This window comes from Anopheles coluzzii, chromosome X (genome assembly GCF_943734685.1).
Source record: "Anopheles coluzzii chromosome X, AcolN3, whole genome shotgun sequence".
NCBI lineage: Eukaryota > Metazoa > Arthropoda > Insecta > Diptera > Culicidae > Anopheles > Anopheles coluzzii.
The window spans coordinates 8,783,994-8,806,951 of NC_064669.1; the positions used below are offsets into that span (position 1 = coordinate 8,783,994).

The following is a 22,958-nucleotide window of genomic DNA, read 5'->3' on the forward strand; positions in this document are numbered from 1 at the left end:
TACGTGGAAATTCGAGATACGCGGTATTTTGTGGCCGTTTTCGGTCCCCATTAACCGTGTATCTCGGGGACCGCCTGTAGTTCGCACCCGACTCTGGCTCGGGTCGTGCAATGCATCGTACTAATAAGGAGTTTTGTGCATAAATTATTTAGGAAAATGGTTCTATGATTTCTCGGTCAGTATTATGAAAAAAATCTGTGATTTTCTGTAGGAAAAATACAAAAAATAGTTTTAGGGTGCTGATCTGTGAATCAGGCATCACCATGATCATTCTCCTCGTCATTGCAATCTGCCAGTGCAGCTACCATAAGAATCTTTCACCGGCCGATGGCAAACCGAAGGTAACAATCCGCGCCGATCCAGTTCAGTTCAGAGATATAAAACTGCTTCATTCATTTCCCTTCGTTGTACCCTCTGTCCACAGTACGATGTCCCGGGGAAGGATTGCGCTGAGCACGGCGGCACGACAGTGAGCGACTAAAAGATCGACCGTCTCGACGATATGGTGGACGGGGAGCATCCGCGCGACACCATCACCACCAACATTGCGCTGTGGTAGCGGTAATCGCTCATGCGGGCGTGCGTGCGTGCAGAATAATCAAAATTGTTTGATTCTGACGCATGCGTTTTCAAACTGTCACCCGCAGTGGGTGTCAAATTCCACACATTTTTAAAAAAAAAGCACGTACGCACGCCCACAAGAGCGATTACCGCTACCTGAACGTGCGCATCATGCATTGCGAAAATCGGCATTTCTGGTCACTCTGGTGCTGCCTTCGCGCTGTTCGCGGCCGACCAGAACTGAACCCGGGCAAGGTAAACGCGTGAACACGAAGCGGCACAGCATAAAATTCCATTTCATAACAACATCGCCAACATATGGGCAAACCTCGGCTCGCCCTCGTCACTGGCTTTCATGTTGCGCATGAAACAAGCGGCAAAGTGAGTGAGAGAGACCCTGCCCGTCCTGCCTGTGCCTGTGCTGTGTTGCCGTTTGCTAGATTTCGGGGGTAAGTTTTTGGTGTGTGCAAGCGCGCGTTCGTTGCCTCTGTGTGTGGGTGTGTTTGTGTATGTGCACGTGCCAAACTGTGTGTCAACAACACGCAAAGCTCAGAAGGTATGGAATTGTTTGTACATTTTCTAAAAACCATCCCCAAATCCGGGACCTCCAGGAAGTGGCGCTATGCTATGTGTTCCTAGTGGATTCCCTACTCACACGTGTGCTAATGTGTGCGTGCGTGACTGTGTGTGAGTGTGAGTGCATGGAACGGGATCAATTAATGCTGATGCTGGCGGGTTGCTTCCAGTATCTTCGATCGCTTTCCATGATCCCACCACCCCGAAAGCCCCCGATTTACGATCCCCGTGGTGCGAATGTGTGCGTGTGTGTGTGTGCATGAGTATTTCGTCAACTACAATCAACGCCGACCGTCGTGGGCCAATTGCTTAAAGTAACACTTACCTTTTATTGCCCTTTTCCTTATATACACACACACACCACTCACACACACACACCTTCACCATTTTTTTCTATTTTATCGTCTTCTCCTTCTCCACCTTCGCAAAGGGGCCAACGGTTGGGCGATCCTTGAATTTCACAACCGCCGGGAACGATCGTCGTCCTTCGGCTTTTTATGGTTCGATTTGCTCTGGACGTTTCGGACGCTGTAGCAGAACCTTGGATGGTATTAATTTTCTTAATTACAAGGCTTTTACATCATTTTGTGCTTGTGCGTGTGTGTGTGTGTCTTTCAATTGCCAGAAGCCGTTGAACATTTTACTGCCCTGCAGATCTGGACACTTTCATCGCTAAGCTTTTGAGAGTTTTTCTTTCCAGCAGAGACGCTGACAGACGAACAAGAAAGTGTTGTCTGGCATTTATACTTTCTTTGGTTTGTTATTTATACTTTTTTTGGTTTGTTGATTTACCTTAAAGCATTTTTTTCAGTTTTCCAATGCTCTTTAAAACGCTGCATATAATTTATTTATTTTAATTTAATTATATTTTAATTTGCTACATGGCTTTCACCGCTTGCAGATTAGGTCAAACTGCATTCTGAAGAATAGAAATAGTTTTCATTACCATAAAACCAATAAAAAAAACGGAAACGACAATTTAAAGAAAAGTAGGAGAATACCAACGCAGCAAAACACAGGTGGATGAAGGATGAAAGTGACAGCGTTCAGTTGCGCCTTCACATTAGCGTGCCGTCTGCGTCTGTTGCGCTTTAAATTCACCCAATTTTTGTACATTCACGGCCGCCACCGAACAACGTCAGGGATCGCGTTTTTGTAGCCAAGCTCCTCACTAGGTTAGGTTTTGGGAATTTTTGCACCCCACCGGTACTTTCCGTTTTCGCACTAGACCGCGACATGCATGAGCTTGCAAAAGTGGTCGTCGTTGCTGCGTGTGGTGTAATTACCACGAGAGATAGGCTAGGCAACATGGGGCCGAGCCTTCGAAACCACGGGGACGACAACGACGACGACGACCTCGAAGTGCAATTGTGTCAATGTTGTTTCGATGGTATTGTCTGAGCCGATGAGTCACCAAGAAAGAGTCCAGGGAAATCCTCTGAGAGCAGCGTAGAGGAAAGGAGAAGATTATTTGGATCAACGTGCGGCATTGGCATACAGCTCGGCTGCCTCTCAATGATGATTCTTATCGCAATGCACCTTGCCCTACCAAGATGCTTGAAATAGCTGTGCTATTTTACTGCAGATATTGATGGCTAGTGAAGATATCGGGTATTCAGGAAAGTAGTCTTGGTAATTCCGCTCAAAAAGGATTTTAGAAACAATTTGAAGATTATCTGGGTAAAATGCGAGCCATGTTGACCTTCCGCTTGGGACTACTACGTGGTCATTCTTATCTATAATTCTTTCTTAGCCGAGATTTTCGTTATCTCTGGGAAGTTAGAGACAGAGATGCAATGACTAGTTGCCTGCATGCTGACTGATAACTAATGAAGTATGTAGTGTCGGGTATTGGAATACCCGTAGTTGTCTGGTTTCTGATTGTTTAGCCAATGTAAAGCATTGAACTTCTTGGAGAGCTATTCTTATCACCTTACACCTCTTCCGGAATTATCGTTATCGCTGGCTGGGCGGGAGACGCCGTCTTTGGCATGGCATGGCATGTTCGGAAAGGTCCCAACCCAAACCCAACCACCAGCACTCTTCCTGCACGCCAAAAGGAAACATGCCCAACAGGTTTTAATGAGCAAATGAGCGCCCTTACCCCCACATGGCATGATGGCGACTCATTGATGAATTTTTTTAGGCCAACCGGTCATGTTCTATACGGTGCGCGCAACCAGATACTACTGTTGCGGCACTGTTGCACGAGGAACGGCGATTAACGGCTATTACATCAGCTGCTGCTACCCGTAAGTGGTGCGGCGATTTCTATCGAGAACTGCAAGCAAGCGATCTCCCCTCCCTCTTTCCTGGTAGTTTTGGTATGTTGCGATCTTGCGCGATCGGTCGGGAGACACGTTTGGAGACACAAGTCGCCCATGCTCCCTCGCTCTATCTTCTCCTTTTTTTTCACTCTCACTGACATAGCTCCCCTCCCGCCAGTAGCAGCACAGCGGAGCACTTCTTGCATCATCTTGCAGCGCTGGCCGGTCGTCTATTGCCAGCTATCCTCCACTTCTCTGCCCTCACCATTCACCGGGTCTATTAGATTATGAAAGTGAAAGCAGCAGCAGCAGCAGCAGCAGTAGCGGTGGTAGTGGCGAATATCGGCGAGAGAATATCGGATACTGGGGCAATTCCGGACCATAGCTCCTGGCCAAACAGATCTCTCCACGCACACACACACACGCACACACATCTCCCTTGATGCGCCTCGCGTGCTTCGGTCGCACTAAAGCAGTTTAGCCTTGCTGGTCGGCGCCTTGCCGCGCCAGTGCGTGTTGGGGGTGGAGGGCACCGAAGCGAAAAGGCGAACGAAACGAGCCGCCCCGGTCAAATCGCGGGCTAACCTCGAACGCGCTGGTGCAATACTGCAACCTCGCGGACCTTGCAACAGCGTACGGTGTCTTATCGTGCCTCTCTGAAAGGGGTTTTCAGGGGGCCGGATATGGAGAAACCGCTAAAGGGGGGGGGCCTCCTGTGGCGTGCGCGCGCCGTTTTATTGGAGACAAATTCCGGACTCCGTGGCGTTGATTGTTATTTGTCTTTGTCGCAATATTGCACTTACTGTGTACTTCAAGGGGCCAGCAGGTAGTGTTTGCGCAGTGTCATTTCCCGTCAGTGCAAAAATTGGCCAGTCATTGCGGTGCACGTGCAGTGTGCGCCGTGGGAGCGTCACGTAGGGTTGGGATTAGTGGTGTGCTCTCATGACTCCGATCCGATACAGGCTATTGTTAGTCCGATTCTGGCAAAATCGGAACCACTAGTTCCGCCGGAAGTCGTTCAGAGTCATCCAGTGTCGCCCAGAGTCGGATTCATTTGGACTCGTCCGGAGTCAGTGTGGTTGTCCAGAGTCATCTAGAATCGGTCAGAAAAGTCCGGAGTTGGGCGGTCTTTGGACGACTCTGTCTCTGGGTCGCACCGGACGATTCAGATCGACTCTGAGCGACTCCGGACGACTCGGGACGAATACGGACGAATCCGGATGACTCCTACTCTGGACGACGCTGCACGACTCTGGATGACTCCGGACGACTCCAAACGACTCCAAACGATTCCGGACGACTTCGACTACGGACGACTGCAGATAACTCCGGTCGACTCAAGATAACTTCGGACGACTATGGATGACTTCGGACGACTCCAAGCGACTCAGGATGACTTCGGACAACTACGGATGTCTCCGAACCCGGACGACTCCGGACGTCTCCGGATGACTCCGGATCACTCAGGACGACACTGGACGACTCCAAGCCTCTCTGGATGACTCCGGATGACTCTGGACGACTCCGGATAACTCCGGACGACTCCGGATGACTCCGGACGACTCCGGATGACTCCGGACGACTCCGGATGACTCTGGACGACTCCGGATGACTCCGGACGACTCCGGATGACTCCGGACGACTCCGGATAACTCCAGATGAGTCTGGACGACTCCGGATGTCTCCGGACTCCAGATGACTCCGAACTCCAGATGACTCCGGACGACTCCGGGTGACTTTGATCTGGGCGACTCCAGATGACTCCGGACGACTCCAAACGACTAATAATGACTTCGGACAACTCCACATGGACCTACCTTTCGGAGTTGGTTCCGAAATCTTCGGAGTCGGATCGGAGTAGTCTCCGGAATTTTGCCAACTTTACCCATCACTAGCTCGGATGGCATTAGCGCTACTGCCGGCCCTGTTTGTGATCCGGCGGGCGATAAGAGATCCGGTTCCGTGTTAAGCTCCAAAACATGCTCCACTGCCCAAGTTGTGTCGAGCGGGTGGTAATGGCGCACGAGCAAATTTGCTACTTTGACGTACGCAGTCCAACCGAACATAAAAAGCAGTTAATTTTTGATGGATCAGATTCGACGCAAAGGATGCTCTCTTCATTGTCACAATAAAAAATAAAACCCCACAAGAGATCCTCTAATGCTGCAGCATTTTTTGAGAATAAGAAGTAAAAAGTAATATCCACCCCAACACATTTACGTCACCAGCTTGCGGAGGAACGCTTTCGGGGGAGGTGGTTTGCAAAACCGCTGCCCCGAGCGTCAAACTCCAAAGGGAATACGGTTTGCTGCCACCACGGTCCAGTATGATGGTGCGTGACGTAACCTTTACGCCGCTGATCACCGTCCGCGTCCCCAAGTGTGGGGGAAACTCTCTTGCGAAAGCTGAACCGGGCCTCGATCCAGCACCAGCCAGCCGCCTAATCACGCACACCCGAGAGGGACGATTTTCCTGCTGCGTGCTTGGCGGTTGGAGTGATGTGTTCAGCCCTTCCAGCCGACCCGTTGGTGTGTGGACGCGAAGCATGCTAATCAGGGTTAGCTTTTTCTTTTTGCGGGTTCTCTGAAGAGACCACACAACCGGGGTTCGGGGTCGGCCGGGTTGAGCAAATTGAAAATTCTCGAATGCTAATCAATTGGACAATCGAACGCGGTTCGGCCGGGTATGCTTCGCTTTGATTTGTACAGGCCTTTCCTCGCCTCCTCCTGCTCCACCGTTGCACCCCTCCATCCTTAGCAGCTCCATTTCCTACGGTGTAGTCCACGCTTTCGGCAGTGTTGTAGCGGTCTGCATATGCAATCGGCTGTCTTGTTCTGCAAGCCAAGCTTCTCTTCCCTTCCCTCCTTCCCCTTCCCTTTGCACTAGTAGTGTGCTGCAGTGCAATAAAATGCACCCCAGTTTCGCGCGCGCTGACCTCGACCATTTCCGTGCGGCAGCGGCAGTGTTTCCATGGGCCCAGATGAGCCGCCGCTGCTGGTGCCCGCTACCGCATCAGCTGTTGATGTGCCGCGTTCGGTGGGCTGGTTTAGGGTTTAGCTGGGCTGGCTTTTTTTCGTCTGTTCGTTTGTTTATCTATGCCTTCTGGTAGGTTCGGTTCCGCGGGTTCCGCTTGCAATCGATTGCAATCCGTGAGCTTTGATGCGCGTAACATGTTGCGTTCGGCACGCATCTTCGAGAAGCAGTTTGTTTGACCTCGGCCTTCAGAAACACGTGGCCCATTGTCATGGCCATTTGCAAAAGTGTCACGAGCCGGACGACGAGCGTGTTGCGTGTCGAAATTGTTGAAATGTTTGTTTTTTTCGGGGGTTCGTCGTTTAACGCCATTAGCGCACAGCAAAAAGGGCTACGAGTCGCAGGCGTAATAGACGCTTAACGATGCCATCGCAATCTCAGAAAGAGGTTTAAACGATTTGTGTTTAAATACAAAACCAAAAAGAAAAAAATCCGAAGACGTAAACATGTCACCATGGTGCGAGGACCCGCGGCGGCGCAGCATTCGTAAATGATCTTTCGTTTTATTGCGTAGGCACAACTACACTCTCGAAGGTGCTACGCACGTCATTAAAGCCAGCGTCCAGTAGGGTACTGCAGGGATTTACCGATCCGACACCACTGCCGACTGTCAAGGAGTTTTCTGCCAGGGACGTTGTCGAGATGTTGGTCAGCCACTTCGGGGAAACCACTCTAGGACGCGTGCGTCGCTAATGCTGGGGGGGGGGGGGGGACTGATGGGGATTTGAACGCATATTGTGAAATTTCGCCATCCGCAACGCAGCAACAAGTGCAACGCAACCTGGGCGCGCTCGGCCACCTGGGGCGAACGAACCCCGCAGTGGTCGTGCGTGCTCCGGCCGTGCGACCGGCGGTGGACTTTGCGCGATGCAGATTATCGGCCCAATTGTCGAGGCAGGCGAACCAAGCGACCGGAGCTCTTATCTGCTTCCTTGTCGCGCTCGGGAATCGAAGGTTTACAAACATTCTCCTACGGACTGTGTTTGTGCCCGTTGTTTGGGGCCGCACTGCATCATCCCGGTAATTGCTTCTCGTGTGCACGTGCGAAACGGTTGCACCGATCGCTTGCGTTGCCTCCGACTGCACCCTCCCAAGCGGGATTTGGATAAGATCTATTTCTAGACGGATCTGACCCGAAAGGTGTTGGCCGGTATTTGTCAATACGTCGCGTGTGTAGTACCGCACGGTCGGCTCGGCGACACCGATTGCAGTAGTGCACCACGCAGGAAGTGTGGGCCTGGGTAGAGATAAGGAGAGCGTGCAAAAACAACAACAACAAAATACAGTGGCGCTTTCTTTTTTTCCTCTTTTTCGCATGCAAACTCTTAATGCAATGCAACGGCGAGATCTTTAAATCGTTAATTTTGGGGTGTTGGGCATGATGGTGCAAAACGCTGGCCGCTGTGTTGCTGCGTGTGGTGTAATTGCTAGCCTTGCTAGTCTGTCGAGCGTGATAGAGCCTTCGAACTTGGGTTGGGTAAATGTTGTTTTCATTGGTTAGCTTAAAGCCAGCAAAAATTGAGAAAATATTGGGTATCGGTAGGAGACTCGCAGAAGCTTGAGGAGAATTTTGAAGATGATTATTTGATTAATTGAAGGTGTTGGTGACTGCTACGGTACTTCTCGATACCTCTTATCTGTCTGCTTTAGCAGAGCTTCTCTGATAATCTCTGTGCCGTGTTGACTTTACTCAAAGTAGCGACGACACATGAAGATATTGAGCACTTTGGAAATTCCCCAGAACACAGAACCCGGTGTCGCCCAGTGTCTGGAAGTTTGCGGCATTGGATATCTTCGGCACCTGCCCGATGTCCATCCAACCCTGCAGCTACGCAACATACTACGTGCTCTGAGCGCAGTACGTCAGCTGAGCCGTCAGCATTGAATTAATAAATACGCAAAATCAATACATCTGCTGACCTTGGGGTTCGTCGCTTGGGAGGTGCTACTTTGTCGTTTGGGATGAACTTATGAGAAGATGTACATTTCCTCAGCATTCGGCTGCAACGGTCGAATTTATTGACACACGAGACAACATTGTTTACCCAGTGTCTCCCGCAGTAGGCGATGTGCGTCTTTGGAAACAAGTCACTCGGCAATTGGCATCACTTGGCGCCCTCCCTCACCACTCACACAGTACCGCTCCCCACTTGTCCAGTTTATCTTAAAACAAAGGTGCCAGAGTGTCCTCCTTCTCCTCCTCCTCCTCCTTCTCCATCGCAAACGTCAATGCCATAAATGGGAAACGGCAAAGTTTGTTGGCGTGTTCCTTCCCATCCCGCATGGATGACTAGCACAAAAATGTTTGGGGCGCACAGCTAACCAGCCCTGCGCAGCCTTGACACCGGACCTGATCGGTCAAATCATTCTCGAGGTGGGTGGGGTAGGGGTCGGGGAGCGCGGGGCGATGAGTTGGACTTCCTTAATTTATCGTGATACAGCTCGCAGCAGGCTGTACGCCATAGTACACACACGCGGCGCGGTATCTTATCAGCGAACGGCAACAAACACTGACGGATCGCTGGCTTCGCGAATGATAAGGTCAGGGCGGCCGTTTGCACACCTTCTCATTATTTCCCACCCCCCCCCCCCTCCCCCTCTCACCTCTCCACCCCCCCCACTGCTCCTCACACTGTTGGGGCGTACTTGTGCTGCGTCATGGCTGAGAGTCGATGGAGTCGGCCCACACAAACACACTACACTCCGTTCGGCCAGTGTGGAAGATTTCAGCCATATCAGCCTGTAAAACCAGAGAGGGGTAGGGTAGCCGGCACACTCCAATGATTCACGTGGTCTCGCAAAACCCGCCGCTGGATAGGGCAAGGCCTTGGTCGATGTGATGATCCATTCGGTTGATCAATTTAATTCGTACGCGTGCTTGCGGTACAATTATGTGGGACGGTGATTCCCTCCCTGGTGGTACGGTGGTGGTGCAGGTTCACCCCCCCCCCCACCCCCCCCCATCCCTTCTTAATGGTACCGAAATAGTAATTTTGCTAAAGTATCGCTCCACGTGGCTCTACACACGGCGCTTAGTGGCGGGTACAGAGAGGCTCCACCATGGCAAAATGGGTACAGTGGGGCCAGATGCCCCATGCAATGGTTTTTAGTGTAGCCTCACGGTTTAAATACGCTTTTTTTATTGGTTTAAGGATGCTGAACAATTGTCTCTAATGGGGGTATGTTTACTAATTGGATAAAACTGTTATATTTGTAGCACATAATGGTTACTTAGCAAAGATAGATTAATCAAAACACAAAGAAATGATTATCCCATAGAGACCAGTTCATAGGCTGGCTGTGCACGGAGCAAAATGGTCTAAATATTTGGTCTAGAAATGTTAATAACTGTTTGAATCGATAGTTCAAAATTCTCAAAAACAAGTACTATAACCGATTGCAAATCGAAATAAGAAAACAAAACGATTTTAAAATGTATCTTGAATCTAAAATGTTAGTCCATAAATGGTGCAATCCAATATGTCGGAACGAAATTATCGAATGGGTACCAACCCGGATGAAATAATAAAAAGATTCTAAAAAGAAATTATCAAATTCATAAAACAAACAAACACAATAATCTGAAACAGACAACACAAAAACAAATGCAAACGAACTCAAAGATAAGAACTAAATCGACAGACATAAACAACACGGACAAAAGTCAAAACAGAGCAGTATAGCTTTGAATATGCCTCTATAAAACATTCGTTTTTAGAGCATAACCGATTACACCCTGCTCCACAAAGATAAAGTAGAAGAAGAATCTGAAATTGACCCCCGTTTTCTATTGTAAGCTTCTTCTTCTTCTTTTTGATGTAAACGTCCTACGCGGAGATGGCGGCCTATAAAGCATTTCGAAACTTTAATTCAATGCCACCCACGCAGCCGGATATAGTCAAAGTCCTTGCAACGATGGGGATGGGCCATTCTTCTAGGCTTGAACCCATGACGGGCATGTCATTGAGTCGTTGGGGTTAACGAGTGTACCACGGGACCGCCTCATTCTATTGCAAGCTAGGAAGCGCAAAAGTCAGCCCTCTCAATGGAACAACCGGGCTGTATCCGGGTTGCATCCATTCGGGTTTTGTAGGGAATGTTGTTCACATGATTTCAAGCCTCCAAAGGTGGCTAGTAACGACTCCTCAGTGGTACAATGATTGGTTAAAATGATTTAGCTCATAGAATTAGATAGAATTCGCTTGAAACGCTACTAAACAAAACATCCCCTGTCCAAGTAAAAGGGATTTCCCTATATCGGGTGTCCGTAAAGCTCCTCGTGCCCCTATCAACGGTTTCGTACGGACCCGGCGCGTAGCATGTTTCCTTTCCGCGTCGTGTGCAATGTAAACATGGTTTTCATCATTTCAAAAATTATCTTCTCGCTAGAACCGACGCATCAGTAGCAACATAGCAGACAAAAAAAAAACACACACACACACTAACAAACAAACAAAAAAACTTCCCCTGAAGTACTCATGGATTGGTTCGTTTGCGACGGAGCAGAGGGGGAGGGAGGGGAGGGGGGAGTGTCAAGAATCCAGCAGCACTAGAAATGCGAAATAAAAAGTGCACACATACACACGCGTGCAACAACTACTTCAAGGGAATGCCCACATTCAACCCTCCACAACCAACCCCCCCCCACCCCCCCCACCCCTTAGCGAGAGCATACCTTGGGGATGTGCCTTTGTGTGTGTGAGTTTTCGTGCATTTTGTTTCCCCCTGATCGTGTTTCGCACTTGATTTTGCGTGCGGCACCCCCTCCCCCCCATTCCACCCCATCGCTGCGCGCGTATTATTTGTTCGGTGCAAATCGGTCTGATGTCTAGTACGTTCGATAGGCGGATTTTAAACGCGGGTGCGCCAGGGGGGGGGGGGGGAGGTGACTTGGAGCACTCCTCCCCCCACACCTCCCCCCCTTCTACCCCTGCTCGCTCGGTCGGATTGCACGCGGTGTGGCGTGGACGCATGTTAATCATTGTAGCGCAGCACGACCGGTGGTGGCGCGCGCGCACCCGTGCAACACCAACCCCCCCCCCCCCTCTCCCTCCCCCCCTTCACAGAAAGAAGGAAAGAAACGCACTAGAAGCAGAAACGAAGCGAAACCCACAACCCTCCCTTGCTGAGCGGTGGCAACCAGGTGGGGATGAATAGGGGTGGTCGAAAGGGGGTGAATCTCTCTCCAGCACCGAACGGTGCCGATGGTGACGCGACGCGGCCCGCTGGTTAGTACGCTTCGAGTGTTCAACGATATCGGCCACAGCAGCAACGCGGAGCGGACGACGACACACGCGGTGCCCCCGTTCTGTGTGTAGCCAAAGTGTACGCCCAAGCGCAAACGCGCCGCAAACAGTCGAACGGCAGCAGCAGCAGCAGCACACACACACACGCGCGCGCGCAAGGAGTGTGTGTGTAGAGCGGCGATCGAGCGAGAGAGCGAGAGCCACCCGGTCATCTTGGCGAGCGCAGGCAGGCAGTGTGGTTTTGTGACCGAAACGACGCGCTTTTGCAAGGTAGCCCCGAATTGACCACCGAATATCGCGTCCCCAAGATCCAAGTACGGGGAGGGGGGCGGGGGGGGGGGGGTTAAGGGTATAGTTGGTTGGTTTTGGGGGAGGCGGGGTCGGAGAGCTGTCCCATCCCTGAGGATGATTGTGTGTAAACAAGGCGAATCTACAGTGATAATGTGCGTCTCGGCTGCTGTTTCTTCAGTGTGACTGTTTGTGTGTGACTGTTTCTGTGCATATGTGTGTGTGTGTGGTGGTGGTGATGATGATGTGATCTGTAATCTTCCGCGGCGCACTTTCGGCGATCAACGCACAACCGCGGGTCGGCGGCACAAGGGAAGAGGAGTGACACGCCGTCCCAACACGGCGGCGCAACAGATTGTTCTCGAGAAGGGGCACGTACACACACAACCTGTACAATAGCAAAGGGTCGGGCCGGGGACGGGCGGGGCGCGACCTCTTGCCCGCGCAACAGAATTACGCACGATACACGCACGGTGCGCGCTAATCGTTGCAACAAGGGAGGAGGGGGGGGGGGGGAGTGTGTGTAGAGAGGCACCGGTGTGACGTCAGACTTGCCTGACGGCCTGGCACCGAAACCGTTGGTCACCGATTTGCAAGTGTCAAAGGTTTTGGAGCACGCAAATCGTCGCTTGGAGAAGGCATGGAGCGGGGGGACCTAAGCTTGGACAGTGGAGTACAGTATAGGGGGGATGATTTGCACTTTTGACTGATGACGATAGCCAACTCGCCATAACATCTTCAATGCATGAACCTCTCCATCCCTCCCCCTACTGCTTTCCCCCCCCCCCCCCACAATGGTCCGCATGCGAAGTTCTCCATGGTTCGAGATGTTTGAGGCGAAGGGGACCACGACGATGGCTGTTGGCGATGTGGTTGTGGAAGCCGTTTCTTGCGCCACATGTGGGGAAAAGCAGTAATTTGAATTTCGGTGAAGAAGCGGCCGCCGCCACCATGCCAAGGGTGACGTTTCCGGATCTCCAAACATTGGGGGAGTGGGGTAGAGGCCGTCGTGACGTGAATCCATGATGGAAACGACGAACCTGCCGCGGTTACCTAAAAGTACCCGAAGTTCTCGCTAGTCGCGCCCCGACACAAGGCTAGCGAAACGGACTTCTCCCCTCCGCTCCAATTTCGGCACGACTTTCGGAGTGTGTGTGTGTGTGTATGTGTTTTGTGCTTTTTTTTGGTGCTCAGTGGTAAAGTCATTCAATTTTGGCAAAGGTCGAAATAATTTGTGAGACTCAGCAATCTCTCTCTCTGTCTCCAGATAGAGCGATAGAGATCACAGCACATGGTGACTCCCCAGAGAGACTAACTCAAACGTGTTGCGCCGCTCAGGAGCGCTCTAATCCGGCGAGGGGCTGCTCGAAAGAAAAAAGAAAAAAAAAACACACAGAACACAAGCATAGGCCGAAAAGAAATGCTACACGTCGGCAATAATGGACGCGCGGGTCCCTCCACTCTCACTATCAACCGAGCCGCTCGTACGCAACCGACCGACCGAAAAAGCATTGGTTTGCTGGCGTGGTTCTCCTCGCGGCGGTTCTTCAACCGTGTTACGTGGAGGAAAGGTGGCACAAAAAGCAGGGGGAATAAACACAAAACCAAAACCAAAAGAAAAACCCCATTCAATCAAAATACAATTATGCTCCATCAACATCTACCAGCCCGCTGCCCCAGGTTCCCGCACTTGTGTGCAGAGTGTGCAGCAAGTCGCGATGGTTGAGCAAGCGATATTTGCAAGAGCAAGGCTGTGTGGTTGCTTCTCGGCCTTCTCTTCGAAACCCAAAACCTCCAAGTTTTTTGTGTTTTGTGCGCTGGTTTTGTTTGCTGCTAGCGGGAGGGCAGAGAAATCGAATGTCTGCCACAGACAAAATCGGTTCAGACAGGCTGGAAGTTCAAACACGCTGAAATTGAGGGACGGGGATGGAGTTCATCAAACTTGAACGCTTCGTGTAGTGCTCTGTAGAGTTGTCCCGCAGGCATTGCAGGATGTGAGATACCTGAGCTATGGATCTCCAAGGAGAGTCCTCTCGAAGCTCTAGAAGTGAAGAAGTTGGGGAAATTGTGTGAGGGATTATAAGATTGGATCCTTCTTTTTTTTCCAAAATTCCTATCTTCATAAGTCTTCCGTTCTCTATGGCTTCTCGGCATGGAGTCTAGACGAATGTACTTCTTTGAACTATTATAGCTCATTCCTCAATTTCTCTGTTGCATTTCCGAAATAGAAGGACGGGGATGGAGTTCATCAAACTTGAACGCTTCGTGTAGTGCTCTGTAGAGTTGTCCCGCAGGCATTGCAGGATGTGAGATACCTGAGTTATGGATCTCCAAGGAGAGTCCTCTCGAAGCTCTAGAAGTGAAGAAGTTGGGGAAATTGTGTGAGGGATTATAAGATTGGATCCTTCTTTTTTTCCAAAATTCCTATCTTCATAAGTCTTCCGTTCTCTATGGCTTCTCGGCATGGAGTCTAGACGAATGTACTTCTTTGAACTATTATAGCTCATTCCTCAATTTCTCTGTTGCATTTCCGAAATAGAAGGACGGGGATGGAGTTCATGAAACTTGAACGCTTCGTGTAGTGCTCTGTAGAGGTGTCCCGCAGGCATTGCAGGATGTGATACCTGAGCTATGGATCTCCAAGGAGAGTACTCTACAAGCTCTAGAAGTGAAGATGTTGGGGAAATTGTCTGAGAGATTATTACAATGGATCCTACTTTTTATCAAAATTCCTATCACCAAAAATCCTGCGTTATCTGTGGTGTATCGTCAATGAGTCCAGAAAATCGTACTTCTTGGAACTATTCTAGCTCATACCTTAATGTCTCTGTTGCATCTCTGTACTAACGTCACGCCGTATTTCCCTGTTTTGTTTATTTGCCCTCTCCAAACAGCTGTCTGCTATCCCATCGTGTGCTTAGACGCGGACTAGGCGGGAACGAACTGTGCTAGGAACGACCCATTCAACAACAGCAAAAAAAAAAAATCAAAAGATGGACGCCCAGACAGAAACGGAAGTGCCCGCGGGAAGCGTGAGCGACGAACCGTTCCTCGGCCCGCTTGACATCGTCCTGCTCGTCAGTCTGCTGGCCGGCACTGCCTGGTATCTGCTCAAGGGCAAGAAAAAGGAAAGCCAAGCTAGTCAGTTTAAATCCTACTCGATCCAGTAAGTGTTCCATCGGGCGACATTGGTGGGGAACGAAACAAAAAAAAGTGAACCTGTCTTATCTTGTCCCTCTCCTACCCTTAACCCGCAGGCCGACGACGGTGAACACGATGACGATGGTGGAGAACTCGTTCATCAAGAAGCTACAGTCCTCGGGCCGCCGGCTCGTAGTGTTTTACGGTTCCCAAACAGGCACGGCAGAGGAATTTGCCGGTCGCCTGGCGAAGGAAGGAATCCGCTACCAAATGAAGGGCATGGTCGCCGACCCAGAGGAGTGCAATATGGTAGGGTGGTGTGCCTTGGCAGTAGCCAAAACCTCCTGCGCCCATTTTGGATGCTTTTTTAACCGCACCGTGTACCGTTTTTGTGTTTCTTTTAATCTCGCCCTTTCTGCTACAGGAAGAGCTGCTGATGCTGAAGGACATCGACAAATCGTTGGCCGTGTTTTGCTTAGCGACGTACGGCGAGGGCGACCCGACGGACAACTGCATGGAGTTCTACGACTGGATTCAAAACAACGATCTAGATATGACCGGTTTGAATTACGCGGTAAGTGTTGTGCCGGGGCACGTTTGACCCTGTTAGGGGCGATGCAAAAAAAGTACAAACATTGGGGGAGCATCATATTCCCTGGCCTTGGAGCTGCTGACGACGTACGTGGGTCCAATGTCTTTGATATATGTTGCGAGGTTCATACAGTTGACTTAACAATTTTCAAATACCGGTTTAATTCTTTGGTGACTTTGGTCCTTGGGAACTCTTTCGCCACTGGCCTTGCTAATCGACTTTGTAATTTTCGAAAGCTGTCTGCCTAAAACAATTTCTGAAGATATTGAGATAACATCCTATTATGTGATGATTACTGTTTTTGTTCAATCCGAGATATTCTTTTTACTACAATCATCAACTCGCAGGACTTTACAACAAGCCCGGCATGGGTTCAAGCCCCGGATGGACCGTGTCTCCATAATTTGGACTGACTATCTATCCGGCTATGCGTAATCAGTAAGTCACTGGAAGCCAGTCAAGCCCACTAGTGGTACAGGCAGGCTTTGACCGACTACGCTTTTGTTGTGCCCGGAAGAAGAAGAAGAAGAATTTTAACTAATTTTAAAAATACAATCATCATCCGATATACTCTATCGTACCAGAAAGAGAGATTTTGAATTAAATATTTTTATTGTTAAACAGGTATCTTTTGCACAAATTCAATGAAACATGCTTTTTGAAGATGATTGAAATTCAAAAAGAGCATAACATGTTTCGAAAATATTAAAATATTTAAAAAAACGCGCCTATATCGAGCATCGCGTACTGCATATAATTGCTGAAGATATTTTTTTTGCTAAATTCAATTGTTTGTTTTCTGGTTTTAGACCTTTTAAAATCCTTACATTCAAGAAATGAGGTCTATAATGTCAATGTTTAATATCAACGATGTTAAGTGCTTTTAAAAATATATTCTTCGCCGTGATCTTGAATTATCAACAAACAACAAATCATATAGCGCGTGGCCACGGAGCTGAAAAAATGTTGAAAAATTTTTCAACTTTGTCAAAATTGCTTGTCAACTGCAAAAAAGAGCTTTTCTCGTGGCCGCACCAAAAACATACACAAGAGCGACAAAAAGCTCCAACATCTGAATATCATCGATATTTTGTTTAAGAAGTACTAAATAGGTACATAAATCAATTAGAATCATGCATTTTAGCATTATTATCATAACAATGGGTCACAACTGCGCCAAATAGCTGTTTGTTTACGCTTTTTCACGACCGTCAAATTTTGTCAACTTTTGTCAACTTTTTTTCCTGGCTGCTCCAGGTCACAAAATTTTGACAAAAGCTCAAAAAAGTGACAATAGCTCACATTTTGAAAAATTTGTCAGCATTTTGTCACTCCCGTGGCCTTTCACTTATATATTTGAAAAAAAAAAAAACGATTCATAGATTTTTCTAGGCTCATCGAAGTGGGATCTGTGACAGCATATGAAATCAAGGATTGTTTTTAGTTGACGCATTTCTGTAGTTTCTGTTGATGATTCACGTTTCCATTGACGAAAAAAAAAAGATAATTACGCATTTACAATTCGTCAATGCTGCTCCAGAATTGATGATCCAATTCTGCTCTGTCCTCTCTCTTTCTCCTACTCCTCTGTTTCTCTCTTTCTTTCCACCTTGCATCCCTGTAACCCTTTTGGTCGGTTACGCACCGTCATCGTGTGCGTTGCGCAACAGTTTGAAACTGCTCGAATTCGGGCAGCTCCCCGGTTCGAGCTGCGGCGTTTGACAGTTTTTGCCCTTGCGGGTTTGCCAGTGTCAGTTGCGAAACGCGTGTTGTGTTTTCTTTCCGTCAATCGGCCAGAGAGTGAGGGAAGAAAAACAGCCAGTCTATCCGTAGGGCCCGCAGCAGTGTGTTGTGTGTCAGGCGCAGGGAAGATGCAATTGAACAGGACGTTAAGTTTGCTGCCAAAGTAAGAGCTGCACGCGGGGTGCCGGTGTGTGTGTAGTGTTTCGCTCGCTCGGAGAGCTGAGGGGGCAAAGGTGGACTTTACACACAAAACCTCCCCTCCGCACGCGAGATGAGTGTGCTGGCGGGCGGTGCGCGACAGAGCTGCTCGCGGCTAATCGCGCTCAACAGTATTCACCAGCAGTACCTTGCGCCGATCGTAGTGCAATGTTTGCCCCGCATACAGCAGCTGCTGCTGGACCACCGTGGCAAGTTTCGGAGGAAATACCTGCAGGTACTGTTGCTGGCACGGCCTGCATTTGTCCCTCTCGATGCAGGCGGCTGCGGTTGTTACGTAACGGCAGTGTACGGGGCGGGGAGCGGTGTTGAAGTTTGGGATGCTTTGGGCTGATCGTTTCATTATAGCTCTTGTTTTGGTTCTATTCTTCTTCTTCTTCTTCTTATAGGTGTTTGGCCTTGGCAACAAAACGTACGAGCACTACAACAAGGTCGGCATCTACGTGGACAAGCGTCTCGAGGAGCTCGGTGCGAACAGAGTGTTTGAGCTCGGTCTGGGTGACGATGATGCCAAGTAAGTAATCCCCTATTCCCTCCCCCCCACCCCTTTTTGCATGCTAACGGTCTGGTTCCGCTTGCCCCCGCTTCCCCAGCATCGAGGACTACTTCATCACGTGGAAGGAAAAGTTTTGGCCCACGGTTTGCGACTACTTCGGCATCGAGAGCACGGGGGAGGATGTGCTGATGCGGCAGTACCGCCTGCTGGAGCAGCCGGACGTGAGCGCGGACCGCATCTACACCGGCGAGGTCGCCCGGCTCCATTCGCTCCAGACGCAGCGGCCACCGTTCGACGCGAAGAACCCGTTCCTCGCCCCGATCAAGGTGAACCGGGAGCTGCACAAGGCGGGCGGCCGGTCCTGCATGCACGTCGAGTTCGACATCGAGGGCTCGAAGATGCGGTACGAGGCGGGCGACCATCTCGCGATGTACCCGGTGAACGATCGCGATCTGGTCGAGCGGCTCGGCCGGCTGTGCAATGCCGAGCTCGATACGGTCTTCACGCTCATCAACACCGAAACGGACAGCAGCAAGAAGCATCCGTTCCCGTGCCCCACCACCTACCGGACCGCGCTCACCCACTATCTGGAGATAACGGCGCTGCCGCGCACCCACATCCTGAAGGAGCTGGCCGAGTACTGCGGCGAGGAGAAGGACAAGGAGTTCCTGCGCTTCATCTCGTCGACCGCGCCCGACGGCAAGGCGAAGTACCAGGAGTGGGTGCAGGACAGCTGCCGCAACATCGTGCACGTGCTCGAGGACATCCCGTCCTGCCATCCGCCGATCGATCACGTGTGCGAGCTGCTGCCCCGGCTGCAGCCCCGCTACTACTCGATCTCCTCCTCGTCCAAGCTGCACCCGACGACGGTGCACGTGACCGCGGTGCTGGTGAAGTACGAGACGAAGACGGGCCGGCTGAACAAGGGCGTCGCGACGACCTTCCTCGCGGAGAAGCACCCGAACGATGGGGAGCCGGCACCGCGCGTACCAATCTTCATCCGCAAGAGCCAGTTCCGGTTGCCGCCCAAGCCGGAAACGCCCGTGATCATGGTGGGGCCCGGCACCGGGCTGGCACCGTTCCGGGGCTTCATCCAGGAGCGGGACCACTGCAAGCAGGAGGGCAAGGAGATTGGCCAGACGACGCTGTACTTTGGCTGCCGCAAGCGCTCCGAGGACTACATCTACGAGGATGTACGTACAAACACCGGGACTTTGGGATTGCGTCCAAGGAGCAGCTTGAGTTGATTTTTTTTCTCCTATCATTTCCGCAGGAACTGGAAGACTACTCCAAGCGCGGCATCATCAACCTTCGCGTTGCGTTCTCGCGCGACCAGGAGAAGAAGGTGTACGTGACGCACCTGCTCGAGCAGGACTCGGACCTCATATGGAGCGTGATCGGCGAGAACAAGGGACACTTTTACATCTGCGGGTAAGTTGCTCGGCGGAATCAAAAAAAAGGTTAGATCCTCCTTTATTCACCGGCCGGTTGTTTTTTCTCTCTTTCTCTCTCTCTCTCCTTACAGTGATGCGAAAAATATGGCCACCGATGTGCGAAACATTCTGCTGAAGGTCATCCGCTCGAAGGGTGGGCTCAGCGAAACCGAGGCCCAGCAGTACATCAAAAAGATGGAAGCCCAAAAACGATACTCGGCGGACGTGTGGAGCTAATCGCTGCGCTCCTCGCCTCCCCCTCGATCGTCAGCATCATCATCACCCTTAGCAACAACGCCACCACCGCCTGCCACCCGCTCTGCCAGTGTGCCAACAATCGGCAACATCCGTTTTTTTTTTTGGTTTTGTTTTTAAGTCTTCATGTGCGTGTGTGTGTGTGTGTGTCTTTTTGGTTTCGTTCTTTGCTGCAACCAGCATACCAAAATGTGTTGCAAAGCATGCGGTTTCTCCTTACCCGGCACGTGTCGTGTAGGGAGGAAGACACACAGAGAAAGGCCTTTTCCTTCAATGCGCATCGAGCTCATTAGAATCGTGTAATTGTAAAACGACTTAACACGCCGATACCACACCACGCACACACGTCGTTGGATTAGTTTCAATTTTTCTTTCTTTCTTCCCGTTGAGTCTACCCTATCTCTGTGTGGCTATCTTTCAAATTAAACGATCGGGGTAAGGTGCTTGGGTTGTGGGAGATAGATTACTCTACAGGGGTGTGCCGTTGTTTCGCGCGTGCGTGTGTGTGTGTATGTAGGAGGGTGCTTAGAGAGCAAGGCATCAAGCAGCGGACACCACCGCACTATTTCGGTCGCGCTGTGCAGGCTCGGTATTTTATACGCGAAGCACAGAGGGAAAAGGGTTAGTGAAGTCGTTTGCAAACACTCGACAACACAGAGAGGCCGAATAGAAAGAGAAAGAGAGAGAGAGAGGCAGTGTGTATCTGTCTAACCAGTTAGTTAGGTTGCTTGTGAAGGACGGGGAGGGAAAATAGAAACAAATGTTTTTTTTTTAATCATTATTATATATTCATATACAACACTCACACACACAGGACACACTACAAACTGCATCCGTACTCGCGCATCCGAACGCGCAGAACGCGAAACGGGACGGGTCGGATATGAAACGGAACAAAACTGATTCGGGATTTTCCCCGAAGCAATCATAGATGGACGGGGGAAAAAGGGCCAACCGTTGTTCTTATAGCGAAAATGCAATACAATAAATAAAAAAAAAAACGATTAATATGAAAAATGTGTCCCTCACTGCCTTTCTGCCTTTCTGGCTGGTTTTAAGACTTTTGCTCAGTCAAAATAAAGCTTGACTTTTTTGCTTTTTTAACAGTGACGGGCATAAAAAACTGTCCACTGCTTACAATTTTACATTTGATCCTGTTTTTCGTGTTCAAAAGAAGTTATCGTACTGCTTTATCTTTTTTTTAATATTATTTGTTACATGCTTATGCATGAGCAGTACCAAAGCATGATAACAATGAAAAGGTTGCTCTCAAAAAAAAAAAATGATAACAAAAAAAATATATAAAAAAATATATAACAACAAATGGGACAAAATCTTTTTGACAAAATGAATAAATTAATCACTATAGGGAAATATTTTTTTGCAAAACAAAAATAATATCAATTTAATAATGTAGATGCATCCCTCTGGCTTTTTGGACTGGTTGCAGGCTTTTTAGCATATTTTTCTTTTAGGTTTTTTTAAATGGTTTATTCAATTCTGCATCCAGTTCTTCACAGATATTATCCAGGGATTACATCGTCACAGTGATTTTGTCCAAATATGAGTACATTATTTTTTTTCCTGAAAGCAAACTTCTCTCTTTTACCATCATTCGGTACTGCACATTCGTAAGCAAATAGCAAATAATGTAAAAAAAATAGTCATTAACATAGTTTTTTTTTGCAAATAAAGGATCTAATGCAACACTGCAAGCAATGTGTACTTTATTGTGTGCGGTTACTGTATTTAATTTTCTGCTTTAATTAATTTCATTTAAAGGTGTAATCATTTGCTTGGACAGTCTAAAGTACATAAAATTATTTAAACCCTTCCAAGACGACATCAAAAACGTGTCCTGTATTACAATCGTAGTTAGAGAAAAGGCGACAGCTCTGCGCGTTTTGTGTAGTGTTGGGTAAATCTGATTCAGATTCATGAATCTGAATGAATCTTTAAAATGATTCAATGAATCTGGATCTCAGTTGCAAAGATACATGATAGGTCAATGATTCAAGAATACCAAAGATTCATGAATACATTTTCATCACGATTCATCTCGAAAGATTCGTGAATTTCAAATGATTCATTTTTCTCGAAAAATTCTCGAATCGCTAGGGAGTCATACATCCCCAAGATTCATAGAGCATGAGCATCTCATTATTCTTCTTCTTGGCGTAACAACCTACGTGGTCATGCCAGCCTATGCAGGCCCGACATTTCTTAGCAAGTACCACGTCGCCGGATAGTTTGTTTTGCTCCGTGGTGACGGTCCATGCGAGGCTTGAACCCACGACGGGCATGTTTTTAGGTGGGATCGCGCAAATTCAATATTTTGAAAATCATACATCTCTAATGTATCATGATTCCCATGGAGAATGAGAAATTTTTCAAAAATCATGAATCCTAAGAGATTCATGAATATTTGAAGAGTCAATTCGAATCACTCATCACTGAAGATTAATATGAATGAATCTCAACAAAAAAATGATGAAATCTAACACTAGTTTTGTGACATGAGAAACGGTTTTTATTTTAACCAAAGTATGACTTTTCATAGACATCATCCCTTTTCCGTAGCTTTTGAATTACGAACAATTACTACAACCTAGTGATGGGAAAATTGAAGTATTCGTCGGAATCGTTTCCGGCTAGCTCCGAAGTTTTCTGTACAGTAGGACCGGAATCAGTTTCCGGAATCGGAATCGGCTCCGAAATCAGACTCGGCTTCGGAATCGGAGTCGGTTTCGGCATCTCCATAAGGGCGGTGGCCACGCTTTTTCGCATGCGATTTTATCGGACGGCCTGTCAAATTTTTATATAGGATTTGACAGATAACGTCGGACGACGAAATCGCACGTCCGACGTTTTCTGTCAAATTCCATATAAATCTCGTCCGATAAAATCGCATCCGATGAGCGTTGCCACCGCCCTAAACGAGCTTTTCTCATGGAGATTTTCGGACTGATTCACTTCTGAAACTTTTTCTTTCGCTTCAAGAACTGGTTCTCATTCTGGAGCTTATTTAATTTCTGGAGACAATCTTGATTCGGTTACCGGAGCAAATTACGATCCCCAGACCGATTCCGCAGCCGATTATAGGAGTCAACT

The 22,958-nt window shown here is 49.0% G+C and overlaps 2 protein-coding genes across 5 annotated transcripts in view; one reads left to right on the forward strand and one right to left on the reverse strand.

The window, feature by feature from the left end:
• The window catches only part of LOC120958277 (ephrin type-B receptor 4b), a 261,361-nt gene that overhangs the window by 145,208 nt on the left and 93,195 nt on the right, over nucleotides 1-22,958 (reverse strand). The window lies entirely within an intron of this gene.
• On the forward strand, nucleotides 867-21,562 carry LOC120955924 (NADPH--cytochrome P450 reductase). Of its 4 annotated transcripts, XM_040377378.2 has the most exons (9): nucleotides 867-1,010; nucleotides 1,568-1,685; nucleotides 14,866-15,137; nucleotides 15,229-15,421; nucleotides 15,537-15,686; nucleotides 18,053-18,177; nucleotides 18,257-19,352; nucleotides 19,433-19,590; nucleotides 19,685-21,562. In XM_040377378.2, exons 3-9 carry the CDS (start codon nucleotides 14,965-14,967, stop codon nucleotides 19,827-19,829), a joined length of 2,040 nt encoding a protein of 679 aa, XP_040233312.2. In that variant the 5' UTR covers nucleotides 867-1,010; nucleotides 1,568-1,685; nucleotides 14,866-14,964; the 3' UTR covers nucleotides 19,830-21,562. The 4 variants fall into 4 exon arrangements, with proteins under 4 accessions (XP_040233312.2, XP_040233229.2, XP_040233140.2 ...); XM_040377295.2 differs by lacking the exon at nucleotides 1,568-1,685; XM_040377206.2 differs by lacking the exons at nucleotides 867-1,010; nucleotides 1,568-1,685 and adding an exon at nucleotides 11,652-11,953.

Excerpts from the sequence above, each read along its gene's own strand:
- LOC120955924 (XM_040377378.2), top strand. The coding sequence starts at position 14,965 with ATGGACGCCCAGACAGAAACGGAAGTGCCCGCGGGAAGCGTGAGCGAC. Across the intron at positions 18,178-18,256 it reads CTGGGTGACGATGATGCCAA|CATCGAGGACTACTTCATCA; the intron begins GTAAGTAATCCC and ends CCGCTTCCCCAG. Across the intron at positions 19,353-19,432 it reads AGGACTACATCTACGAGGAT|GAACTGGAAGACTACTCCAA; the intron begins GTACGTACAAAC and ends TCATTTCCGCAG.